The 25878-nt window shown below is 46.0% G+C and overlaps 1 protein-coding gene across 5 annotated transcripts in view; it reads right to left on the bottom strand.

The window, feature by feature from the left end:
- BCAR3 (BCAR3 adaptor protein, NSP family member) overlaps positions 1–25878 on the bottom strand; it is a 282586-nt gene that overhangs the window by 42435 nt on the left and 214273 nt on the right. Inside the window, exon 1 of one of the 5 annotated variants that reach the window (XM_007977917.3) lies at positions 9596–9847. The exons of the other annotated variants lie outside the window; for them this stretch is intronic. Coding sequence (XP_007976108.3) covers positions 9596–9679 — 84 coding nt within the window. The 5' untranslated portion in view covers positions 9680–9847. Of the gene's footprint in view, positions 1–9595; positions 9848–25878 lie in introns of those variants that run through there. 5 annotated transcript variants of the gene reach the window in all.

Below are 25878 nucleotides of genomic sequence, written 5' to 3'. Positions count from 1 at the left end.
GTAAGCAGGCAGCAGTAACTTAATCCTACATGCCAAACTAATTATATTAGAATCATTGTGATAGGTGCCCATGGCTCCTTTGATGTTAAACCCCTGTTACCTTTGCTCCCCAGTCATTCTCTGGGCAAGGTCTCCTGTACACATTCCCATCCTGCCAGATCATGAAGCTGTTGCTTTTGAAGCTCACTTTTATTTTGATAGAACACCAAGGGACTGAAAATTATTTCTCACAGATTTTGGTCTGAAAACTTCGGGTGGAATTCTAAGCTTGACAGAATGTAGCACATACAATGCCAACAAATGTGGCTTCTTTTCTTCACTAAGCTCACCCACACATTGGTGAAACTGCTCAATGTACTCACTGCACTGTAATATCTCCCTCCACCCCTTCTTGACCCCAGTGAGTTTGCCCATCATGTTTCTTAACCCCTTGATAAGCATCATTTACCTACAGCCTCACTCAAAGCTCAGCTCCAAGGGGGTTTCATCTTTCCGTTAACAGATAAACCGAAACACGATGAGATTTCCAATAGGCCATTTGTTAACATCTTGTCCTGCTGAAAGCCCTGGTGGGTACCTTCCGTCTAGATCAAATTTAGATGATGACTTCCTGGAGCAGCCCACAGAGGACCAGACATCCAAATCACCCCCACGAGGCAGGCCTGCATTCTCATTCCTCCTAGCGAGAAGTTGGATGTGCCACAATTAAGAGGAAGGCTGAAGGTCACTGGGTGTACTTAATCATTATGGGACCAGAGAAATGAAGGGCTTTGATAAAAGCTAAACACCAGTTCAACCTACAAAAACCCCGTCTAAACCACTTTGCTCCCTTTAACCATGTCCTCGAGCGACTTCGAATAATACTTCTCTCCTTTCACAGGGCTGGCCCTTGGGTTAAATGAAACAATGCAAGTGAAATATTAATTGCTGAGTTCAGCAGCAAGATTACACTCAGCAATAGTAGTGCTTTGTTACCATCTACAAAGAATGAAAAAAACAGAGACTGCCCTGGCTAAGGCAGACCCTAATAAAAGAGTTTGAAAACTAGCTGATCAGAGTTCAAAATGTTAGAAGATCCAAGCCAGAAATCCTCACCACTGGTAATTCGATCTTGTTAATTCAACATCTTAATGCAAATTATGAATGATCTGGAACACAGCTATTCATCAAACCAGATGTCCTATTTGCTCTTCAATAAGAATGTCAGCAAATCAAAATCAACTTAATTCAAATACTCTCATTTCTTAATTCACCTCAAATGAATGAGATGAATTAGGAAAGGGAGAGTACTCAATCAACAGATTGCACTGTAGTTGAAAGACACCCAAAGATGTAATTGGAAGGAAAAACAAGATATGCCAAACACACGGAGGAAAAGCCAAAGATTCAGACAGCCTTCCAGCGTGGGGTGTAGAACAAATGACTTTGAAATTCTCTCTCTCCAAAATAGTACCATGACTAACAACCATCTTAGAACTCTGCTCTGGGACAAAGCGCATCATATGTCAGTGCTAAGTACGCAGTAGGCTTGCAGTAAAACAAAATGATTCATCACAAGATGGGTTTTGGCCAGATATCAACTGCACCACTTTTAATATACAACTCACAGGCCACTTTAAAGGTATATTCCTTCTAGAGGAGCTCAAAGCACTAGATACCCACATATCTCATTTAACAAGCATTTTTAAAAATGCAAACAACAAACATCCTACATGTCATGCAAAGAAACAGAGAACCAGAAACTGGACTTAAAGACACAAGATACTCAACCCAATACAACTCAGATCTCATGAGTCCATACAGCATTCCTGTGAGCTAAACAGTGAGCAAGAATGTTTATATCTCACAAGAAAATCGGGTGGTGGTAGGGACAGAAAGGAAGAGACAGGTGAGAGTGGCGTTTAGAAGGTAATATCATGAAGACTTACTCATTGATTACATGTGGAAAATGAATAGGAAGAAGGGGCATGGGCATTCCAGAAAGATGACTGAGCCACCAACATCCAATAAAAATGCACGAGGGCATAGTGGGTTTGTGGAAGAAGATGTAGAACTAAGGTCTGCTGGGCCGTCTGGATGGAGTCACTTACCAGGCCATGGGGTCCAGGTGCTATGGACATAGGTTGACTGGAGAGCCTAGCTGGAGAACAACGGCTTGGGAGTCCTCAGTATAGAGGGGTATTCTATCCCATCTTTCACCAAAGAGATGTGATACAGCATGAGAAGAGGGCTGGGGGAGGCTTTTCAGAGGCTCACTAGAAAGAGAAACCCAAGAAGACAGTAGGACTGGATAGGAAGGATGCAGGAGAACAAATAGAATGCAGTGTCCTGGAGGTTGAGAGAGAAGATTTCAGGAAGAAATGGTCAACATTGTCAAGTGCTGCAGAGAGTTCCAATCATACCAGAATTGGACAGCATCTGCTGCACCTGGCAATGTGCAGGTCACTGGTGGCATAAAGGGGGCTGAGTGGCCGATGGAAAGGGAGGGAGTAAAGACTGTGTTATATAAGTGAGAGTTTATGCATGTATGATATACAGAGGGACCTAATAGACACTGGGGACTCCAAAAGAGGGGAGGAGGGATGGGGAGTTAGGGGTTGACAAATTACCCATTGGTACAATGTTCATTATTTGGGTGGTGGGTTCACTGGAAGCTCAAATCCCACCACTATGCAATATATCCATGTACAAACCTGCACATGCAGCCCCTGCTCAATATTTTTAAAAAGACTGTGTTAACCAGCTTTGGGGTAGAGGAGGATGGGGACTAGAAAGGACAGCATGGAAATGAGGAGGGTTTTTAACATGGGAAAGACCACAGCATGTTTCTAAGTAGAAACACAATCTCGTTGTGGGTGTTAGAAGGACAAGGTCTGAAGTGAAGGTGGAGGAAAGAAAATTAGGGTGAACTGAGCTAGGACAAGCAGGATGGATGGGAGGCTTCAGGGGCCCAGGGAGGACACAGGCAGGAGTTAGGGGGATGCTGCTGCTGCTCCCCAAACTCATCCCACACATAGAGTCCAACACTCAAGCTCTCACTCACTCTGCATCCAAGCCACTTGCTGGGTCCCCACTGCCCTTAAAAAAAATAAAAATAAAAGGCCCAGCATGCTCTGTTTCCCAACCGCCTCTACGGGCTCATCTCGTTCCACTCCTCAGCTTTAGCCTGAAGCTCCCATACAGGAAGCTCTTTCCCTCTCCTATGCCTTTTGTACCTATGGCTCCTATAGTGTTATCTCCTCTAGGAAGTCCCCTGATCCAGGGCTATGTTAAAGACCTCTCCCTGGATCTCACAATAGGCTGTGCATCCTTCCTGCCTTTGCACCCACCATAAAGCACAGTGTAAGCTGCTTGTATCTCCATCTGCCCACCAGACACAGCAGAGCTCCTTCAGGCGGAACGTTCACCTCGTCTTCCCCCTCCTAGTAGGCCTTCAATGCACATGCTAGGGGTAGGCTGGGGAAGGGTGATGAATCAATGGCTTCTGAGTCAGAGGCTGCATGGATAGTTCCTCAAATCCCATCTTACTGAGAATCCAGATTTTACTCATCAGTTCTTTGTACATAACTATTTTTGTAAAAGCACACATATATCTAGAGTAGACACTGGGGAGAGTTCTCCACAAGAACTACAAGACATGAAACATAGCACTTTCATGAGCTAGAAAGAAAAATCAGCCATAATATTCTCATGGCCAGAGCCAGATTCCAACAGTAGCTCCTGGCCTGTGGACACACACTGGACATACAGCTGAGGCTAGAGATGGTGTCCAACCTCCTGAGGCTCTCCTTTCCTTCCCCACCAGGACAGGCTGAGTCTCCTCTGCTGTTCCTGGGGACACCCAAGATATCCATCAGCTAAAAGGCCCCCAAGCTATCGCTGACAACATCTTTAAACCCGGCAACAGAACTGGATCCCGTGTGTACTGCTGACCTCTCGCATGGGCTGTGCGGAGAGACCTTTGTAGTCGAAGCACACCAAGCCTCCAGCGTCCTCCTCAGTGTTTAGCACGGCCCATCCCTCCGCAGTCCTGGAGGTGCTGAACCCACTAACAGAATTTTCCCAAGATCCCAATCCCATCTCTGCTTCCCACTTAGGTCTCTCCAACAAAAACAAGGTTTTGGCCAGGATCCCAGCTCCAGGGTCTGCTAGGGAGCCGGGTGCTGGGACATAGCCTCTGTCTGTCAAGCATGTCTTTCCCCTGATATTGAAACCAGATCCCACCCAACCAGATGCCAATGGAATGCATTTAAGCCTCTTTCAAAAAGCTACGCTGTCCTTTCTTTTGGGAGGGCTGGAGAGATAAGTGAGCCACTAGCAGCCGCCACGAGGAGGGGCTGAGTTACTTGGAAAGATGTTTCCTGCAAGGCTTCTTCCACCTTGCGCAGCTCGTGCTGATGGTGCATCTATCTGCCTTACTGACAAAGGCAGCTCGGGCCATCGTCAATGCTGGGATGTGTCACCATTCCCCAAGCTGTCACAGTAACAGACAGACAAAGGACCAGCCACAAGGAGGATGAGCAGGGCCTCTGCTCCAACACACACACGTGCCACCACAGAAAGACAGTTCACACGAAACCAAGCTCCAGCGGCCCAGCGCTCTAGGATGGGCAGACGTGACTCCTCAGGCTGTACTACGGATTCCAAGAGGCTCCAGAAATTTTTTTCAGGGCAGGGGAAATGACTTTAAAGGAAAACAAAAAAGAAACAATACTACATAGCACTTCCTAGCTACAAACATAGTCGAATATAAGTCTAGGAAAGCACATGCCTAACATCCCTGCCTTCTAACTGTGGCTGCTCACTGACAAGACCATGGCCACTGGACTTAAGGCCTGGTTAGCAGAGACTTACTGATTCATCTATCCACAGGCACCACACCCCAACCTCTCTATCTGCACTCCTTCAGAAAGGTGGTCTCTCTGCTCTTGCAAGGTAATTCCTGTCTCTTAGGTTCCTCTGACACAGGCACCCCGATCTTCCTCAGGCGCAAACATTGATGAAGTGATGAGTTTCAGCTCCCTTGTTCTCTGCCCACAAAAATACCTAAATAAGTTACTAACAATCAGAGACACAAGGGGCCAGAAGAGGTGGGGGTTTGTTTACATTGCCAGCCCCAGAAATGTAGCCCATTGTGTTTTTTACCAAGTTCTTCCTTTAGCTCACCAGGGACCTGGGGGCGGGACTGCCAGCGGCTGCTCCCTGCGCTCCCCTTCCAGGCTGGTGCCTCCCTGTTCGCCCACACCTGGGTACTCCACGTCTCTACACTTTGTGTGTGCTCCTCTCTCTACAAAGAAGGCCAGTTCTCCTCCTTCTCTGGATAACTTCGACTAATTCACCAGACTCAGCAGAGGCTCTCCCTCCCTGCAGGAGGCCATCCCTGATCCTCCCCACTCCAGCCCCATCTATGCCAGGCATGTGCCTCCAGGGAGCCACAGCACCCGCTAAGGAGAGCAACACCAAATCAGTGATAACCGATCGTTTCCTTCAACCAGAGGTAAATGTCTGCAGAATGCCTGCCAGGCATGATATTACAGCAGAGCTCCCCACTGGACCAATGACTCCCACTGGGTCCCCAGCACCGACATATCCGAGGTACCACAACTGGCAACTGCTGATCTGAACTGGGGATGCAATGGGAGGAAAGCCAATGGGGAAATGTGCCTCAAATACTTATTAACCCCTGGTATGGGAGGCCTGACTGCTAGGATTATTCCTAGATCCTCTGTGACTTCTCTGACCATGTCACACACTAACCTTCCCAGTGAACCTTCTGCTCTGACCAGGTCTGGCCTTCTGCACTCCTGCAAATGCCAGTGGCTCTTCTATCTCTGAGCCACTTGGTCTGCTGCTCCCCCAGGCTGAAATGCCTTCCCTATACCATTCTTTTGTGCGTCCAAATCCCCAGTTATTAAAAAAAGGAGAAAATTTTAAAAGGTGTTACCTGTTCTTAAAAACAAACAACAACAACAACAAAAAACAGTCCTGGCTGGGTGCGGTGGCTCACGCCTGTAATCCCAGCACTTTGGGAGGCTGAGGCGGGCGGATCACAAGGTCAGGAGATCGAGACCATCCTGGCTAACATGGTGAAATCCCGTCTCTACTAAAAATACAAAAAAAATTAGCCAGCCGTGGTGGCAGCTGCCTGTAGTCCCAGCTACTTGGGAGGCTGAGGCAGGAGAATGGCGTGAACCCAGGAGGTGGAGCTTGCAGTGAACCAAGATTGCGCCACTGCGCTTCAGCCTGGGCAACAGAGCAAGACTCCGTCTCAAAAAAAAAAAAAAAAAACAAAACAGTCCCACATCCTCCCTGAAGCTTTCCTAAAAACTATGGCTCACGCTGTTCTCTCCCAACTGAACTGCAAAATAAAGTATTAACATACGCAGTATCATCTTGTTTTAGGCATCAATTGTCTTAATATAGTACAGTAGAAAGAAAACTAGTGGCCAAACACAGTGCCTCACGCCTGTAATCCTAGCACTTTGGGAGGCCGAGGCGGGCAGGCTATCTGAGGTCAGGAGTTCGAGATGAGCATGGCCAACATGGTGAAACCCTGTCTCTACTAAAAACACCAAAAATTAGCCAGGCGTGGTGGTGGGCGCCTGTAATGTAACCTCTGCCTTCTCCTGTCGCAGGCTGCAGTGAGCCGAGATCACGCCATTGCACTCCAGCCTGGGCAACTCGGTCTCAAAAAAAAAAAAAGAAAGAGCACTAGGCTTTGGCCCAGAAAATCTGATTTCTATTCCTGGTTCCCGACGAAATGATTCTGGGCAGGCTGTTTCTCTGAACCTTGGTGTCTCCTCTGTGGAAAGGGGAAATTATTGCCCTGCTCACCTCACAGAGCTTATTTTCAGACTCCAGTGAGACAAAGTTGTTGAAGTCTTCATAGCATATAGAGTTTGTTTTCAGACTCCAATGAGACAAGATGTGAAAGAACTCATACATTTGAAAGTCTTTTACAAACGTAACGAAGGGATATTATGACCTAATAATATTCTTGTGGTAAGTCTTTGAAGGCAGGAACCATACCTCAATTCTCATTTATTGCCCCACACCTCCCACCAATCCCTCCCCACCTAACAGAAGGCTTATGCATGGAAGGGCTACATTCAATATCCATGGACTTTAGAACTCGAATGTGTCTGTTAATGTTATGATCTGGAATATCTCCATTACAAGCTTCTTTCCATTGGGCTTAAACAAAACATACTTTCATCTTTTTTCCCCCAGAAAAAAAATCCAGTAGTCTTTTATGTAATGGCTGTCTACTGTGAACCCTTTTGGGATATTAAAATCATGACCTTCAACATGGCTGGAACATCTTGTATTTGGCCCCAACTCTATGAGAGCCAGCACATCCCTGATCCTTCTCTCCATTTTGGGCCTCCCATTTAATTCCTTCCCAAGGTCTTTATACACAAGTCCATATGAGGCCTCTAAATACATCCTAAATTCTGTAAGACCTCTGCAAATAAGATCTTACTCTCTGAAAACACCTGTATAATCGTTCTCCTATGTAAAGAGGGAGCCTCTATATTTTTAGTTTTCTTCCCATACAGCAAACACTATTAATACCATCATACTTTCTCCAGAGATGATATGGATTAGACCAAATGGAAAGTTACCATGGCTACCGCAGTGTTATTTTTGGTATGAGAAATTCATGCCAAGAGAAGCAGTATACATGGTCAAGAACTGGAGCTTATTTCCTCTTTGCTATCAGGCAATCAATCCCAATTTAATTTTGAAACTCTAATTGCAACGGAAACTAATTATGAGCAGCAAGATCTGAAACCCCTAATTAAAGTGGGAGTCAATAAAGCGACTCGGCATTATCAATTGGGGCACCACTGGCAGGATGGGGGATGAAGTACAAGCAGATTTCTTTCCCAAGTAACTAGCTAAGTAAAACAAAACAGGGAGACTCATCTTGAGGGTGCAGTTGGGGAACCCTAAGTTGGGACCAAGGGCTGCAGTTTCCAGCAAGTGAGCAGGTCAGGCCTTCTCTCTGTGCTATGAAGACTTCGACATACCGGGAATAGAGTAGGAAGTCCAGGTGGAAAGAAGGTTGTTTCTACCAATAGTCAACCACTGACAGTGCCCACGGTGGAGAGGTAGAGAGTGGACAAGCTGAAGGACAGCTGGATCTGACTACCCCATATATTAAGTGGCCTTTTCTATATATTATGCAGCCTGGGGGCCGTAAGTGCAGAAAAACAGGTACCCAAACAGAAACTCATCCCTCAGACCCAGATATTTTAGGCTGACTCCCTCATACACTCAATGCTGAGTTGCACTTTACTGAATTAGCAGAAGTTGGCTTGTGGAAGGACTTCTATTAGCGTGAAACCCACTGCCAATCCCCGAAGTGCACCATACCCTTTGGGACCTCCCAGTCTATCTTGGAAGCTTTAAAATACTGTTAATGGCATGACTTCATCTGCCCCACACTTGAACGATCCATATTTAGGCCAGAAACCACATGGACCTCGCATCACTCCACTGGGCTCCAGGAGAGAAAGGGGCTCAAGTCAGGAAGGGAATGCTTCTAACCAATGATTAATTACTCATCCTCTGTCAAATTTATTGACAAAGGGACAAAAATGAACATTCCTACCAGGGAGCAAAATCAGTGAAAGCTCACCCTTTTCCCACTCTGTATATTTTTATACAGAAAGGTTTTCTCCCACTAACAGATAGTTTTCCTGATTTTTAAAAAAGCGTATTGAGAAGAAAGAAGCAGAACATCATAACCCTGTTGCAGCCTTTTCAAAGGTAATGAATAAGCCAGTCCCACAGGAGAGGGAGCTCTGCTTCAGGGTGGGAAGCATTCCTTAAGAGCTTTCAGAGTCCAATTTCCCAGGAATAAACGAGGTCCGCAGTCAGGCTGGGGCCGACAGGCTTTTTCCAAGGCAGACAAACCCCAAGATCCACGAAAGCCTATATTAATCTTAATTCCTAGTGCGTCACAGGCAGGCAACATAGAACACAGGCCTCATCTTGAATTAGCCAAAGGAGCTTCTCTGAATAAAGATAGTGTATTGACATATTACACAAAGCTCTTGGCACTGGTGTCTTATAACAAATGTTAAAATGTGAGCAGTAAAGACAACAACAGTTCTGAACCCTGAGATGTTTTGAAACCTGGCTGCAATTTGAAAGGAAATATTGTGTGGCTTCTGTACATTATGTATATTATTGATATGTAATGGACCAGCAGGATAAACAGAGAAAAGGGCTCAGCCACCTTGCGTTCATTAGAAATGAAGGAAGAGAAGCAAAGAGAGAAAGAAGAAAAATTGCTCTGTCTTACTGAGTTACTTTAGTATAAAGTTTCAGCCTATGGAGAACTGAAAGTGTCCTGAAAAACAGCTTCAGCCCAAAACAGACAAGGAGCGCCGATCTGTGCCACTGGGCTCTGCTTCCACAGGAGGTACACCACTAGGGGCTCTTGAAGACCCATCAGTCAAAGAAAGCACCTCTGTTTTTACAATCAGCAAGCTGCAAACTTTTATCTATTGCCCTTTAGGAAACTAATGCTCTCAGGGTCCCCCAAAAGATTGACAGATATACTTTATTTCCAAACCAAACCTACCTTGACTCCAATGAAAGACTTGCGGTGATAGAAGCAGCACAGAGCTGCTGAGAAGGCGTGGAAAGCACTGCATTCCTTAGGCATCTTTCGGTCTTCAGTCCCGGGGACCACACACTTTCTTCAGGGTTAAAAGAAAGGGGGCTTTGGATGTTAAAGCCCTAGTCCACCACAGCAGCTGTGCTGCTTCTGCCCAGAAGTCAGGGAAGTCGGCAGCCGGGGGAGTGAGTCGGCTCCTTCTCCCAGGCTAGTCTGGGACTTTTCCCCTCTGCTGAAGCCAATACGATCCACTCGCTCAATTCTCGCAGGCTGGTGTCCAGCCTGCCATGCACACAGTGCCAGAAATTCTCATGTGACCAGACTTGCTTTCTGATGAAATTCTAACCCCTCTTAGAAGAGGCCTTGGGCTTTAGCTGTCCCCTCAATTTAGAGACCAGGCAGAAATCATTAGCAGCCCCTCTCCCCCAACCCAGCATTTCCTTCTGGGACTGAACTGTACCATGCCACCTGCTCCTAGTGGTTCTGTTTGCTTGTCACTCCAGCAACCAGGGGTTTAAGGAAGCAGGGCAAGTTGTACATTCACACTACCTTGTTATGAACAGAAGCTCCTTTGAGGAAAGGAGGTGGCCTAAAAGTGACTTTCCCTAGGAGCAATCTTAGATGTCCTAAGTAACCCAGGCAGGATCCCTGTCCTCACTCTCCCAAGCCCACCTCCAGAGCTGTTTATTTTTAATTAAGATGCTCCTGGCAGCCAGTTTGCAGCTGATAACGTTGGCATAGTCATCACTACTGGCAAAGCAATATTGCCTTTTGGTGTTTAATTAGCAAGTCTGTCAGCAAACACCCTATGCGCCCTATGCCCTCCCACCTGGCTGTGCAGCCTGTTGGGAGGATGGGGCCCATGTACCCACTTCTGACTCAACTGTTTGTCCTACACTCTCCTTTAAATCCTTCACTTTAATTACTCATCGCCACTCTGATTACCCACTCTGAGTAACCTAGATCCTGCACACAAACCTCGCATCCAACGCAGCCAAGCAAGGCCCTCCTGGATTCCCTGCAATCTGAGGCCTCTACCCCTACCAAGAGCCGCATAACACCTTCAGGGAAAACTAACTGCTTTTCCTCTTTCATTCCAGTTATAGCGGATACTCAACGAGTCTTTTTTTTTTTTTTTTAAATCAAATCCAGGTTTCTGCCTGTAGCTCTTCCTCTCTTATCCTACTGCTCCATATATTAACTTTTTGTGGCTTCAGTCTCAAATATGAAATGTGTCCTGAAGCTTTCTAAAGCTTCACACAGGCAGAAACTTGTAATGAGGAAGAAACAGGACCCATTCAGTCCAGAAAGGAACAATACCAGATGAGGCATGACGGAGGTATGAGAAATATCCAACAGGATTAGCGTCAAATCCTCAGAAGACCTTGGACTAGGTCCTTTGGACTAGGTCAAGTCTGCCTACAAAAATAGGGAATTGTTCTGGGCCCAGTGAGCAGGTATGGAGATCCACAGTCTCGCACCCACGCAAGGACAAGGGCCCGGTCTAATCAACGTGTCAACATGGGGATGGAGAAGCTAAGTGAGGCTCCATTGCCACAGGCAATGACTTCCTTTCTGCTTTCCTCCCTCACTCCTTCTCCTCTCTGACTCTGGAGGTCTGGTGTACAGTCCTGAGGACTCCCAGGCCTCAGAAAGTCCACCAGAGAACCTAGAAGGAAGCACCAAGGTGGCAGAACTCAGAAGGGTTTTCTGAGCTGGAAGAGCCCTTGAAGACTGTCTGGTCAGTGGGACCCTACTGTCCTCCAAGGTCCAGTACTGCATCTGCGAGGAAGCGTTTTCTGGCTTGCCCTCATTTCCATTAGATGGGGTTCAAAGGGTAAGTCCGTGTGAGCAGCCAGGCCCAGGCCCCAGCAGTTCTGTGGGCATGACTCATCAATCAGGCCATTAGCCACCACAGAAGGGGCCATTTTCACCTGGTATTCTCCTTGGAGAGCAAATAACAATTCCTCCAAGCTAAAAACCTCCCCAAGAGGCTAGACAGGCACCATCCCAGGCCTGGGAAAAGGGAGGGGAGCAGTGCCTGAAATCCTGCACAGAAATTCGTGAGATTAGTCAGCCAAGAGATTCTGAAGCCCAGACACCCTTCCCCCAGAAATCGTGAATGAAATGCATTCCTGAAAGTAATATGCAAATAACTCAGACATGTAAATCACATAGAATTACGAATAAAGTGCTCCAGAGCCAGGGTAAACACAAAACCAAAGACACTCAGGTCACTGTGGAATCACAGCTCTTGTTACCTGAGGATTTCTCTGTTTATTCTAAGAAATATCTCCAAAATACCCAAAGAATTTGTTCCACCAGGATTAAATCATGACTAATCTTATTAGGTAACTGTTTCCTAAGCATCTTTTATTTTTATTTCACACCAAAAATAATTTCTGAAGCAGCACTCAAAGGTTTTAATCAATTTTCTCCCGAAACGGTCAAGGAGAGACACTAAAATAATGTGTTGTTTTTGTAACTACAGATGATAATTGCAGGCATTCTCAAAGTGCCCTTCACTGACTTGTTAAACTTTAAAACGTTGCCTATTTACGCAGATCAATTCCTCCCATTCTCCCCACAATGATTACTCTATTCCAGTTACAAGGAAATACAGGACCTCCCCTTGTACCACTCAGCAGAGAACAAAGGGCTAGGGACTCCAACCTCAGACTGCAGAACTTGGTATCTGATCACACAGAAACACAAATAGATTTTTTAATGTTTTATAATTAAACCTGTTACTCACACAGCCCTGTTAAGGGGCTGTGACCTGGGGCAGTGGGGCACTTTCTGATGATCTGGTACATGGGATTTGGGACTCATCAAATTTGGATGCAGGGCTTTCTAAACACCATGACCCTTTAGGGATAGGGGAGGGCATTTCTAAGGAATTCCCAGGGACTGAGGAAGGGAGGGACCCAGTCAGGCAGCTCTGAGCTCTGGAAAAGGTCCCACAGGGTGAACTCCACCGCCCCTCTCTGGCTGCCTGGAAGGCTCGCTCCTTTGCACCAAGGGAACACCTGTGATTAAAGCCATGGCTGGGAAGCCAGGTGGGTCTTTGAAGGAAACCTCCATTACCTCAGGTCAAATGTTGCCCACCCCCCAATTCAAAAAGAGGGTTAACGCAGGCCAGAGGAAGACCCTTGCAGAAGCACTGCCCTCAATGCCAGTTTTTCCTTGGGCAGCCCTAATACTAACCTGCCCTATTTAGTAACCATGGAAACAGGAGCTGCCTGCCAGCCACATCAGCAGACACATGCTTCCTGTTGGCAGCAGCCCCTCGGCTGACAAGGGCCAAGAGAGTGAGTGCAGAGTCCTTTTCCCAAAGTGCCACGGCCCCCGCGAGAAGATCAGGCTCCCAGTGAGGTAGGCCCTCTCTCCAACAGGGCATGGAGGGAGACAGCACAAGAAAGATATGCCGGCCAGGTACCTGCTTTTCACTGTTTCAGCACATCTGGAACACAATACTGCCCATAGCCCCAAACCCTCCCCAAAGCAGCCCAGAATCAGGGCATCAAGCCTCACACTGAGGCACTCTTGGGCTCTGTCAAGCAGCCCCATGGACAGTGACTCTGCCCATGGCTAGAGGACAGTAACTCACCCCAGGCTTCAAGGCCTGGCTCGTTCCTGCCCAAAGTGACATCAGTCGGGGTGACCACCAGTCATCGTGATCAGAACAGCTCAAAACATCTTGTGGCAACCACTATGACCCTTTATCCTACTCCCTCTCCCCTAAAGATCAATGCTTTCTGGCTTTTTGCTTCCCCTAAACCCCAGTGATCTGGCTCCCGGGGAAAAAAGACAGCTTTCATGAGCTAGGGCCTGAGGCTGATGGAACCAGCTCCATCTTTCCTGGTGCCCTGGGAAGTAGGCAATGATTAGAATGGACCTTGTCCCACTCAGCACCAGCCTGGCGTCACGGTGAGGACACCCTCGGCAGACTCGGCTCCGTGGAGAGCAGTGTGGCAGACGCCTGGGAAGCCCTAGGCAGATAAGGGGGCTAGTTGATCCGCAGCCCTGCTTCTCAAGACTTCCCCAGCACCCACCCTGTCTCTGCCTGATTCTGAACAAATAAGCCAGGAGCTCACACACCTTCCCACAGAGTCAGAGGGCCTGAGGGAGGAGAGCTGAGAAACCGGGCAGGACAGGAGGAGAGGACTTTGCGCAAGAGGTCAGCTCCTCTTCCAGCCAGGCTCAGTCGCTACGGAAGCTGCCAAAGACAGTTCTACACATTTCCCTATATGCAAATCTGATTGATTTCTTGTTCCAAAAGGGAATGCAAATGAGATTCAGCGGGAGGAGGGCAGGCAACAATGCCTGCGCCCTCTGGCCCCCTTTGTGTATTGCTGTGGACAAGATGTTCACCTGCCCTGGTGAACACAGAGGGTGCATTCAGGAGTGTTTGCTGTACATATCCTGGTCTAACAGTTTCCCCAGATTCCTCAAGGGGATGAAAGAGTATGGCTGTCAAATGGTCTCTATCCGGAAGCAGTATTGATCTGCCTAGCACACAAACAAAGAGACTAAGTACAGTCTACACAGATTTCTCTCTGCTGGGCCTTCTGTCTTCCCTTACCAATCTCTGTTTCTCTAACTAGCTATTAAAATTGTATAACTGAGTAATGTGAAGCAAAATTAGGCACTGTGCCCTGTTTTGCTTTCTTAAGTATCACACACAACTCTGCCCCATTCACCTCTCTACCACTACCACCTAGTTCCTGGTGTCACCCCAGAAATCTTATGCAAGCTCAATTTTCTGTTTTTAGCATTAAAGCAAAAATAAATAAAAGCAAAAGAAAAAAAGAACACATACAGGACATAATCCCAAGCTCTCAAATGGCAGACTCATTATCTGATGATCTTGGCCTTCTTTGAGATTCTATGAAAGTCATGGGCCCTCCTAGAGCAAAAGACACATACTTGCAATGTTTTACAATTAGAACTTGTCCAACCCGCCTTACTATGTTGTTGTTCATTTTGTTCTGTTTTAGGCATTTAGCAGCCTGAAACCATGGGTGTTTTTTGTTGTTGTTGTTTTTAATTTTTTTTGAAATGGAATCTTGCTCTGTCACCAGGCTGGAGTGCAGTGGTGCAATCTCGGCTCACTGCAACCTCCACCTCCCAGGTTCAAGCAATTCTCCTGCCTCAGCCTCCCGAGTAGCTGGGACTACAGGCGCCCGCCACCACGCCAATTTTTTTTTTTAAATTGTATTTTAGTAGAGACTAGGTTTCACCATGTTGGCCAGGATGGTCTCAATCTCCTGACCTCGTGATCCACCCACCTCAGCCTCCCAAAGTGCTGGGATTAGAGGCGTGAGCCACTGCTCCTGACTGAAGCCATGATTTTTAGTTTCTGTCTCTAGTGATAAGTGGAAAAGAGGGATGAAGAAGGGGCTTTACTGGTCCAACCAGAGACAGAAACTAAGAACCCCTTCTCCCTCTTGGACACCTCTGCTTCAAGGGATTCTTGTATCCGCTGAAGCCCATCCATACACCCCTTGGAGTCTTATCCATCCAAGATGATTCACCACCTACTTCCCAAGATTCCTTTTCTTCTACACTTACTATGCAAGCAATTACACCTGGAGCAATCACTTACTTCTCCTGCCATCTCAGCTCCTGGGTTTTCTTTGTTGTACACTTTTTTCTTTCCCTTTCCTTCTACTTTTGGTAGGCATGAGCTATGTAAGCAATAGGCAATGACCACAAAGCCCTTCAGAGGTCCCTCCCATGCACAGTGCCATAAAAATGGGCAGAGGGGCATCTGCGGGGCCCTCTGGAGGCCTTACCAGCCAGGAACAGCTGCCTCTCTCCCATCTCCACTGTGCCAGTTCTCTGTCTCACAAGCATCTCTGCAAAATGGCATCTTCCAAAACTGAGCTGTGAGACAAACATCTGCTTGTCTTCAAAATGGCTCTGTAATGCACCCCGGAGGTAGGAGGCTAGAAAGAGAGCCAGGATGGGTTCCAGTCTTTACCACTAGCTAGCTGGGTGACCTTGGGGGATTAATTAACTTCTCTGAGCCTCAGTTTCCCCCCCAAACTTACCAAGTTATTGTGAGCATCAAGTGAGATAACACACAGGGGGCCTGGCACCCAACATAGAGTAGGCACTCAACAAACGTGAGCTTCCTTCCCCCTTCGAAGGAAGGGACGACAAACCCCATGTTCCCCACTGTACTCACAGGGCACATACCCACCCACACACTGGGCTACAGGAACCACAAGAAGAGGGTGGACACCCACCCATGCCATGAGCCACTGACCACTGGCTGGCTCCCAGCTGGTATACTTAGGAGCTGGTATAATAAGGAGACTTTTAAGAGTTTTTAGCCTTAAAATATATGTTACTCATTAAATTTTAAAACTGCTTATTAAAATACCACATATGTTTTTAATCACACTTGCTCAGATGTCTCAGGATTTTCTACTCCAGAGTCTCTATCATGTTAGGAGTTAATAGGCAGCAGGTGTATCCACAGCATCTGCCCACATGACCCTAATCCAGGGAACTCCTGGGTTCATCCACAACTACCAGCTCTCCATGTACCACCCTTGTCTGAGCCAATCTGACTGGGGATCCTGTGGGCCCCCTCTGCCTATGGGGCCTGGGTGACACCCCTTCTTTCCCATTGCCTTGGGACCAAGCTGGTTGCAGAATCGGACTTCAACCTCAGTCCTGATTGGATGCCCTTCAGAATCCTCACTCCTCCAGCCCCACCTCCCCCTGCCCTGGCCCTGCAATTCAGCCCTGGGAACAGATCTCCCATGTGTGTTTAGCATCCCCAGAGAACCATCTCTCATATGCCGACTCCTTCATACTTCCCTGGCCTGTATTACTGAGTTGTCTGATAGCAACTAATTCTAGAACTACAACCGTGTCTGCTATAGCTCCTCGGATGCTGTGACCCCTCTGTCCTCTCTAGACTTTCTCTCTGTGTCCTCCCAGATCAGCCTTCTGCCTAGATCTCCTTCTCTCAAATCCCTAATGGCAGGAATCTGCCAGAGTTACAGTGCATTCTTCCAAAGCCACCCATCCCTATCTCCACCCAGAAAGGCTGCCAAGTGGCTGAGTGGATGAACCAGCCTGCAAGGGATCACCTGCCTAGGAAGACAGGAACCCAGGGGTGGAGGGCGGGGTCTGTACCAGGTGAGAGATGGAGTCAGGAGTAACCACACCCATTCCAGCCTGGAGAAAAAATGGTCTTATAAATCGCTTTTCTGTTGTCAAGCAAATTCTAGCCATGTAAACAAAATATTTCAGTGGGAAAATATCCCTTTTTCATGGTCATAAGCTGACCATGGGCATTACCATCTGAGTAATGTACTGGATAATTCTGCATCCTGCCAAAGTAGCTGTGAGAATCAGTCCAGATGAGAAGTTCTGAACCTAGGGGTGGACTGGCTTCCATGGGCCACTAGAAACTGTATACGAACTGTTGTGTTCACTGAAGAGAGGGGTTATTACTTTTACCCAATCTCAAAGAGTCATGTGACCAAAAAATTCCTTCTGATCCAGAAAGACTTTCAGTGGCATGTGAGAAAGGTGAGAATACCCTGGTGGTCACGGAAGTGAGTAACGACCGATAAAGCATCCTGGCTGGCCACCTTGCACATACCTGGGCTGTAGCAGGGATGTGGCTGGTAAGAGGAGGGGATAGATAGCCTTGAGGCAAGTAGTATTGCAGTTCCTAATGGTCACTGGAGCAGCTTTAACCAGCATGGGAACTCCTTCACTCAGTGGGTGGAAGGACCTTCTTTGCATATAATACTTAGGACAGAAAACCCCTCCTCACCACAGACTTCAGAGACGCCTTGAAGAAGAATGCAGCAGTCACAGACACCGTTTCACTCCACTCACCCTGTGTGCAAGGTCCCCAGGAGCCCGCATTTCTTTTTTTTTTTTGAGACAGTGTCTCACTCTGTCGCCCAGGCTCGAGTGCAGTGGCACAATCTCGGCTCACTGCAAGCTCCGCCTCCCAGGTTCAAGCGATTCTCCTGCCTCAGCTTCCCGAGTAGATGGGACTACAGGCACCCGCCACCATGCCTGGCTAATTTTTGTATTTTTAGTAGAAATGGGGTTTCATTATATTGGCCAGGCTGGTCTTGAACTCCTGACCTTGTGATCCACCCTCCTAGGCCTCCCAAAGTGCTGGGATTACTGGTGTGAGCCACCACGCCTGGCCAGGAGCCAGCATTTCTACAGAGAACTTTTACCATAGTGTCCTATTTCATACTCATACTAGGAGAGGAGTATTAAGTATTATTATCTCCATTTCACATGTGGGATCAAACAGCTCTTAAAGTTAATGATTAAAACAACAATGAATCAGAATGGCTGACTCTATCTGCTGTGATGAGGGAAGCATGGAGAACACCTGGTCACCAGAAGTGCTTTATCTTATGCAAATCTGAAAGGCAGACCTCCCTCCAACTGAGGGACAGATACTCTTGGCAACACAGACAGCAGATCTCATCTGCAATAGTTCATCAGAGAGCCTAGTCCGCGCACAGCTGAAAGGAAACGGCAGGGCTGGGACGGATGGATGCTGACGTCAGAATCTGAGAAGAACCAGGAGGCAACAAGAAGGGCTAAGGGACCGCCTTTGTCACATGGAAACACAAACAGTACGCCTTCCTCTACAGGAAGAGGCCAACTCAGAGGGTTCTGTGCATGGAAGGATCTCATTGACTGCCGGCCAGTTTCTTCACTTCCTAACGTAGTCAACTGCCAAGCACAATGCTGTCTGCAGGAGTGACATCCAGAAAGTCAACATGTGCCCTTCCTGGTGCCAAGGTGGGGACAATGAATTCTTTTGCCAGTGGCTCAAGGATTTGGGTATACCTTGCTGTGTATACCCAAATGGGTGGAAGGGCTGGGTGGAGGAAGGGAGAATTACTAGAGAGAGCAGCAGAAATCCATCTGGGTAACTCTCCAGGAACACCAGGCCTCCCGGTTGGGTCACTTGTGATAAGAGGTGGGAATCTGTCCAAGGACAAGCTATAGATCGCTGGGGATCCACATCCCCTCTGGACACCCCCACCCCCTGCCCATAACTTCTCTGTAACAGCAGTGAATCTGGCAAACTTGGAGGCAATAGGTATCCAGTACATAAACGAGGAGGGAGATAAACTAGGGAAAGATGGGAATAGGACTTGAAAAGATTTTTTTTTTGCAAAATTTAGCATTCATGTGTCAATATTTTATATATGTATCCTGAATAGGGATAATGGAAATATAGCAGAATATACTTCTGATCCTAAAAATGTAGGGGGGTAAATGGTATAGACAGCAGGTGGTGGCTATTATATTTAAAAGCTTTACTGAGTAGCATGTGTATTCATTCTTTAAATGGATGTGTGAGCCAATCAAAATACTGAACACTGAACGGTCCAAGAGTGAGCAGGTGAATGACATGAGACCAAACAGAGTCCTTCCCCGAGACTTTTCAAACGAGGGCTAAGGGAGACATCCCCTTTTCCCCTTGGACCACAAGCTTTAAGAATATAAGCCTAGAGCAGCCCACAGTCAGGCCCCACTGCATAAAGAAGCTGATGGAAGAGAATGTGGCCAAAGTGCTGAGAGAAGCAGATGCAAGAGACTAAGGTCCTAAAAATGTTTTCCTTCCCAGAAGTAGTCATCAACCCAGGCCACTCCACCCCTGCCCTTCCCAGAGGTAAATTTCCTAGCTCACACCATCAATTTGCGTTTACAGGCTCACCTTATCAGTGTAAGACTAAAACTTGAGATGAAGATGTAACATACTGTGTCGGGCTATGTTGGAGATTATGTGTATAAAATGTGATCTCTGTATCTGAGAAACGCTACAAGGAGCAACATGAACTGATGTTACATGAAAACATGCATATTATACGCCCATTAATAATAGGGTTGTACACTCATGTGTCAGCAATGATGGTGTTTTACAGTCTATTCCAGGGACTTCCATGGAAATAACTGAGTTGTCTTGAGTTTTTAAGGATAACGATGACATGAATTTGCCTCTAGGAAGAGGGAGAGGGATTCCTACTGTTGGAATGTCCTATGCCACTGGTGTAGGGGTGAGTTCTGCTCCCACACCCAGCACCTCCCAGCCAGGGGAAAGCATGAACCAACTGCACTCTCAGCCCTGCTTATGTGGCATCAGCACCATCAGCTCCTGGAGAATGTTTCCAAAAGGCTATTCTGCTATGTGGAAGGCCACAGACCCAATTCAGAGGTACTGGCTGAGACACTCCCTTTCTGATGCCAGGTGAGCTTTTCCTGGTACAGTCACCTGGGAGGGCAACCCTCATGACTTCTTTCCAGGTCACAGGACAGGACGTTTATATCATCTCCAAATCACATTTGAATCTTCCCAAATGTGCTCCTTAGACAGTCCTTAGGTGGACATGGCCTGGAAGTCTGGGAGCCCCTGCTCTTAGTCTGTGTGGGCCCATTGGGGTTTCCTTCTCCCCTTGCTATTATTCTACTTGTCCCAGTAAGAAGCCCTAGCTCCAACCCTGTCCTCCAGGGTTCAGCTACTGAAGCACTCATTAAAATGACTGGTGCCCTTGTCTGTTGGCCTCACGACCCATGTCTTATTGTCATCATCGGAAAGCCTGAACATGATAGGGGCCCACTGAACATCTGGAGATAGCTCAGGGATTCTCAACCTAGGGTCCACAAACACCTGGAACTAAGATGTGCAATAAGTGTGCATGCATATTTCTAGAGACATGGCTCTTATTCATGATATTTGCAAAAAGGTAGGGGCCCTTCCCTCTCTCCCCGAAAATAGTTCAGAACTGCAGAGGTGTGAGGGACGACAGGCCACACAGAAGTTATGCTCCTCACTGGGTGAGCCAGCCTTGCCAGCTTCCGGCTGAATTAGGGCTGCTTCCCACTTTGGCCCTAAGAGTCATTTTACTCTCTCAAACTCTGAACTAGCTGGGGATTCTGAACTGGGAGAGGCTTCCAGAATGCAGTAATTCCCAACTCATACCACCTGTACTCTGTTCAAGTAATCCTGAAACCACGAGGTAAGGGGACTTGACTCCGTTCTGTCAAGGCTTTCGTGTAGAGACCATGAGGAGACAGAGTGGAGGTGACTGAATCGGGATGGACTCAACTGAACCACACAGACCCCTTCAAACTACACCCACCTGGGCCTGGTAAAAATAAGAATCCAGCTGGAGACTGGTGGTCACAGGAAACAGTCCATCAGCTTCCTTATTTCTTCTGTACAAAAAGCTCTTTTGAGAGTGTGAATGGGGGCTTTATATAGTAAGTTCTCATCCACAGGCTAATAAATATGTGAAATGGCTTCTCAGACCAGGTTCCTGCAGCCTGGACACTGAGGTCATTCAAGAAACAATTAGATGCCATCTGGAGAGGGCTGGGACTCGAAAGGAAATTGCCTTGAAGGGCCAAACAGCATGCTCTCATTCCCAAAGTCTGACACATCCTTATCTTCATTCACATAAAGGACGGATGGAGCTCAGCCAGCAAATCCACACTGGGAGCATAGAAGGAGCCAAGGCTGCAGCAATTAATAAAAGCTTAAGGATCAGGAGAATGCGCACTTCCAGCCTGCCGCAAGTAAATGGATCCCTCCAACAAATTTCTCCCTCGACTGCACTTGCACATTCAAGCAGAGCACCTTGCCATAACCCCAGCCTTGGCCCCACCAAGCTTGGGGTTTTCAGAGTTTTAATGTAAAGCAATGAGAGGAGAGTTACAATTGCTTCTGGCCTAGCACTTTACAGTATATGATAAGCAACCAGATCTTTACATTATATCATGACTTGGTTATGTTACATAGAGTTAGCATTTCTAGGGGCGTCATAATCCACTCCACTGCAAGGAACAGGCCCACAATTGAGAACTCTTACTTCGAGGATTGACTCTCAATTTTTTTCCTTATTTTTAAATGAAAATTTAATGTCTTTTTTATATGAATAACCAGTCTCTTTACATGTAAATGCAATTGTTGGGCAAGCTGAGCTTAAAAGTAAACTTTACTAGAGAAATAAATATGGATTTAGATAAACAAGAGGGGATTATTTGTGTTTTAAGTGTTTTTGCAGCTTTTAGTCTCTTAAGTAGCAAAAGACCCTCTGGTACAGTGGTGCTCCAAGTGTGGTCTACAGCTGGTCTGCAGGCTGGGGGGCGTTTCTGGAGGTCTGAGAGGTCAAAACTTATTTTCATCATGATACAGAGACATTTTTTGCCTGTTTCACTGCTGGTGGTGCAGAAGCTATGGCGGGTGAACTCCTGGTGCCTCAGCACAAAGCAAGGCAGAGGCACCAAACTCTACCAGGGGCCATTGCACTCTTGACTCCCACTGGCTCAAAGAATTGAAGAAAAAGAGCCAGTTCCACCTAGAAGTCTTTGATGAAGCAGTGAGAATTACTCACTTTATTAAATCTAGGCCCTCGAGTACATGTCTGTTTAGTATTCTGTACAATGGAATGGGACATGCACAGAGAACAATTTTGCCGCGTTTCCAAGCACAGAGTTTGTCTGAAAGAAAAGCAACTGTGCAATTGAATCGTGGGCTCAACTAGCTGCTTTTTCGTGGAACACAGTTTTTACTTCAAAGAATGTCTGACAAACTTGGTTATTCAGACTCAGGTATTTATTTGGCAGCCATTTTCTGAAAAACGAACAAAGTGAGCCTGTTACTTCAAGGAAAACAACAGACAGCGTTTGTTGCCAATGATAAAATTCCAGGTTTCAAGTGAAAACTAGAATTTTGGAAAACTTGTATTCACCACATGAGTTTGACAGCTTTCCAATACTTTAATGATTTTTCTGATGAGATCGGTGGTCATATTAATGAATGTGAGTTTTGATATTACATAGTGAAATATGTAACATTTATCAGATCTGCATAACTTATAAACCAATATTTTTCAAATGGCCAATGCATGATGATATAAACTTATGCATAGGTAAAAGATCCATTCAAATTGCAAGAGAGATCCATTCAAATTGAATTTTAAGGAAATAAAACAAGTTCATTGACAGGATTTCAGAGTCCACACTGCAGTTAACCTCTAAGGAACTACAACTTGTTGAGTTCTAGTCTAGTATCAAAGACCAACATCTGTAATGATTTGAAGAGGCTATTAAAATACTCCTCCCTTTCTGAACTGCATACTTCTGCAGGGCCACATTATTTGAGACTTCAACCAAAACAACATAAAACAACAGAGTGAACACTGAAGCAAATATAAGAATCAAGTTGTGTTCTATCAGACGCTAAAGAGATCTGCAAATATGTAAAACAATGTCATTCTTACCACAAATGTACATTCACTGGTATATAATGGGTTTACTCTTATTTTTAAATGAATAAACATTACATGAAATGCTCATTAAGTAAAAATAAACAAACATTTAAAAATATTCCATTTTAATTTCTAACATGATGAGTATCAATAGCTAGAAGTCACACAACAAAAACTTTTTAGGGTCCTCAATAATTTTTAAGAGGTCTTGAGACAAAAGACTTCAAGAACTTCTGCTCTAATATTTACTTGCTTTACATAATTTTGATTGAGCCACAAGTTTTCAGTATCTTACCTATGGAGTAGACTAAGGTATACAATTACAGGGGTGTTTTTATTTTTATAAGTAACTATCATAAAAACGCTATTAGAAAAAAATTAGAAACTGAGAAAAAGGTAAGAAACAACAAATAAAAAAGAATCTTTCAGTTGCCAAGAAGCTTTATTTTGACCCATTATGTGACACTGAATCATTCTACTCCTAGATTTTTATCTTCTGAAAATTCTTGCACAAACACACGCCAAGCCACCTCCACTGACAACAGCACCATCCTACCAGTATCAGGCATGGCTCCTCTCTTCCCCCACCTCATGTCCAATCCATCAGGGAGGGCTGATGGCTCCTACAGCCCCCTTCTTTACCACCTCCCCTGCTCTCGCAGGTCCAAACTACCATCATCTCTCATCTGGACAATCACAGTGGCCTCCCCACTGGTCTCCCTGCTTCAGCCCCTGTCCCCTGCAGTCTAGCAGCAACACAGAAGCCAAAGTGAACCTGAGATGCCTCCCATCTCATTCCAGAAAAAATTAAAGTCCTTACTCTGACACACAATCCCTCGCACATCACCTTCTGCCGCTCTAACACCAGCTGCTTACACCAGCTCGAGCCTCTGGCCTCCTGGTTCCTCCATGGAAGAGGCGGGCCCTGGCTTCAAAACCTTGCCCTTCTTCTTCCCCTTAGACATCACAGTTGACTTGTATTTCCACTCAAAAGTCACCTTCTTGGTGAGGCCTTCCCTGGTCACCCTATCTAAAATTTAATGTCCCCTTACCCCAACTTTCATAGCTCCTTTCCCTGATGCATCTTTTCTGCTAAGCACTCATCGTCAGCTAACAGGATTGACTTGATTGTCTTTCTTATTGTCTTCCCAGTCCTCCACCCCCAGAGTAAAAGCTCCATGGGGGCAGGGATATTGTTTTGTTCACTGCTGTATCCTCAGCCCCTGGAACAGTGACCAGCACAGGCAAGAGACTCAACAAATATTTACCAAATGACTATGGACTAACCACAAAACTGTTTCTAACAGAATATTAGCAAAACCCAAATGTGAGTAGGGAACTAGTGAACTATAACTGTATTTCATACAATGGGATACTGGGTACCCACTCGAAAGGAGGGAGGCCCATACGTTTAACATGGAAAGATGTCCAATGAAAAAAGCAACTTGCAAAGTTATATGTAGTTAGATACACTGGCAATAAATAAATACAACTCCTCCCAAACTCATTGTTCTCTGAACAACGTGATCTTCTTCTCGGAATCTCTTTTCCGATTCAAGAAACATGGAGCACCTACTGCTTCTCCCAAGGCTCCTCCCACTGTTCTCTCCTGCTCCAGTCAGCCTGAGCACATGCTGTCTCCCAGGCATGCGGTCTTCTGCCTTACCCAATACCAGCATCCTTCCTGCCAAGCCTAGACATTTTTTCAGATATCAAATCACGATTCAAATACAAGTTGTTCCCAGGAAACTTCTTGGTTACCAGAGGGAACTTCAGGCCAAATGCAAACCTCCTATCTCAAAATCTGCATACAGTATCATAGCATTTTACAGCTCTTCGTTCAAGAACATTGACAATTCTAATAATAAAATTCCTTGACAATTTAAATCTGCCTTTTCATGTATTGTAAACACAGCTCTTCTTTCTGAAGTTCCTGACACGCTATTACATTTAATATTAGAAGTTCTCAGAATATTTGGAAACCAAATTGTAGCCAAATGTTGAACTGTTGTGACACTGATGACCACTAGAGGGCAGAGCTTAACAGCAAATGATTCTAAAGCTAGCCATCCAGGCCTCTCATTTTGGTGTTGAAGTTAGATTGCCTATAGTTAACAAGATCTCCCAAAGAGTAGACCGGTCTAGGCCACAGAAGTTGCCAGAACTACACTTTTAAAAACAGTGTATATCTCTTCCCAAATACGTGAGTTTTTAAGGTGACAACAGCAACCCCACAGTTTTGATCGTGTACCAGGTGGGCAAGAGAAGGTAGACTGAGGTTAGGTGTGGGAACCTCCTTGCTGTTTTGAAATAAAAACACTAAGGATTTCTGGAAAAATTTTAGAGACATCAGCATTAAATGCTTTGGGAAACATAAAAGTTTTTAGAACAACCTCATTCCCCCTTCCCTAAATTTAAATGTCCAGTGTGTGTACATTTTAAAATAACTGAAGAGTATAAGTGGATTGTCTGTAACTCAGTAAATGGTGATGGATGCCCCATTTACCCTGATGTGATTATTACACATTGTATGCCTGTATCAAAATATCTCATATACACCTACTCTGTACTCACAAAAATTAAAAATTAAAATAAATGCCCTTGTGCATCTGGTGTGTGTGCTCAGTCACTAAACAAAAGAGGGGTCTTGGTCCTCAGGACTCACATGCTAGTGAGAAGTCTTATTTTTAAAGGTAAACAAATAAGGCCGGGCGCAGTGGCTCAAACCTGTAAGCTCAGCACTTTGGGAGGCCAAGGCAGGCGAATCACTTGAGCTCACAAGTTTGAGACCAGCCTGGCCAACGTGAAACCAGGTCTCTAAAAAAGAAAAAAAAATCAGCCAGGTGTGGTGGTGCATGCCTGTAGGCCCACCTACTCATGAGGCTGAAGTGGGAGGATGGTTTGAGCCTGGGAGGCAGAGATTACTGTGAGCTGGGATTGTGCCACTGCACTCCAGCCTAGGTG

This window comes from Chlorocebus sabaeus, chromosome 20, assembly GCF_047675955.1.
Source record: "Chlorocebus sabaeus isolate Y175 chromosome 20, mChlSab1.0.hap1, whole genome shotgun sequence".
Classification (NCBI taxonomy): Eukaryota; Metazoa; Chordata; class Mammalia; order Primates; family Cercopithecidae; genus Chlorocebus; species Chlorocebus sabaeus.
Note: the sequence above shows the minus strand (reverse complement) of the source record. Positions and strands in the feature narration are given on the sequence as shown.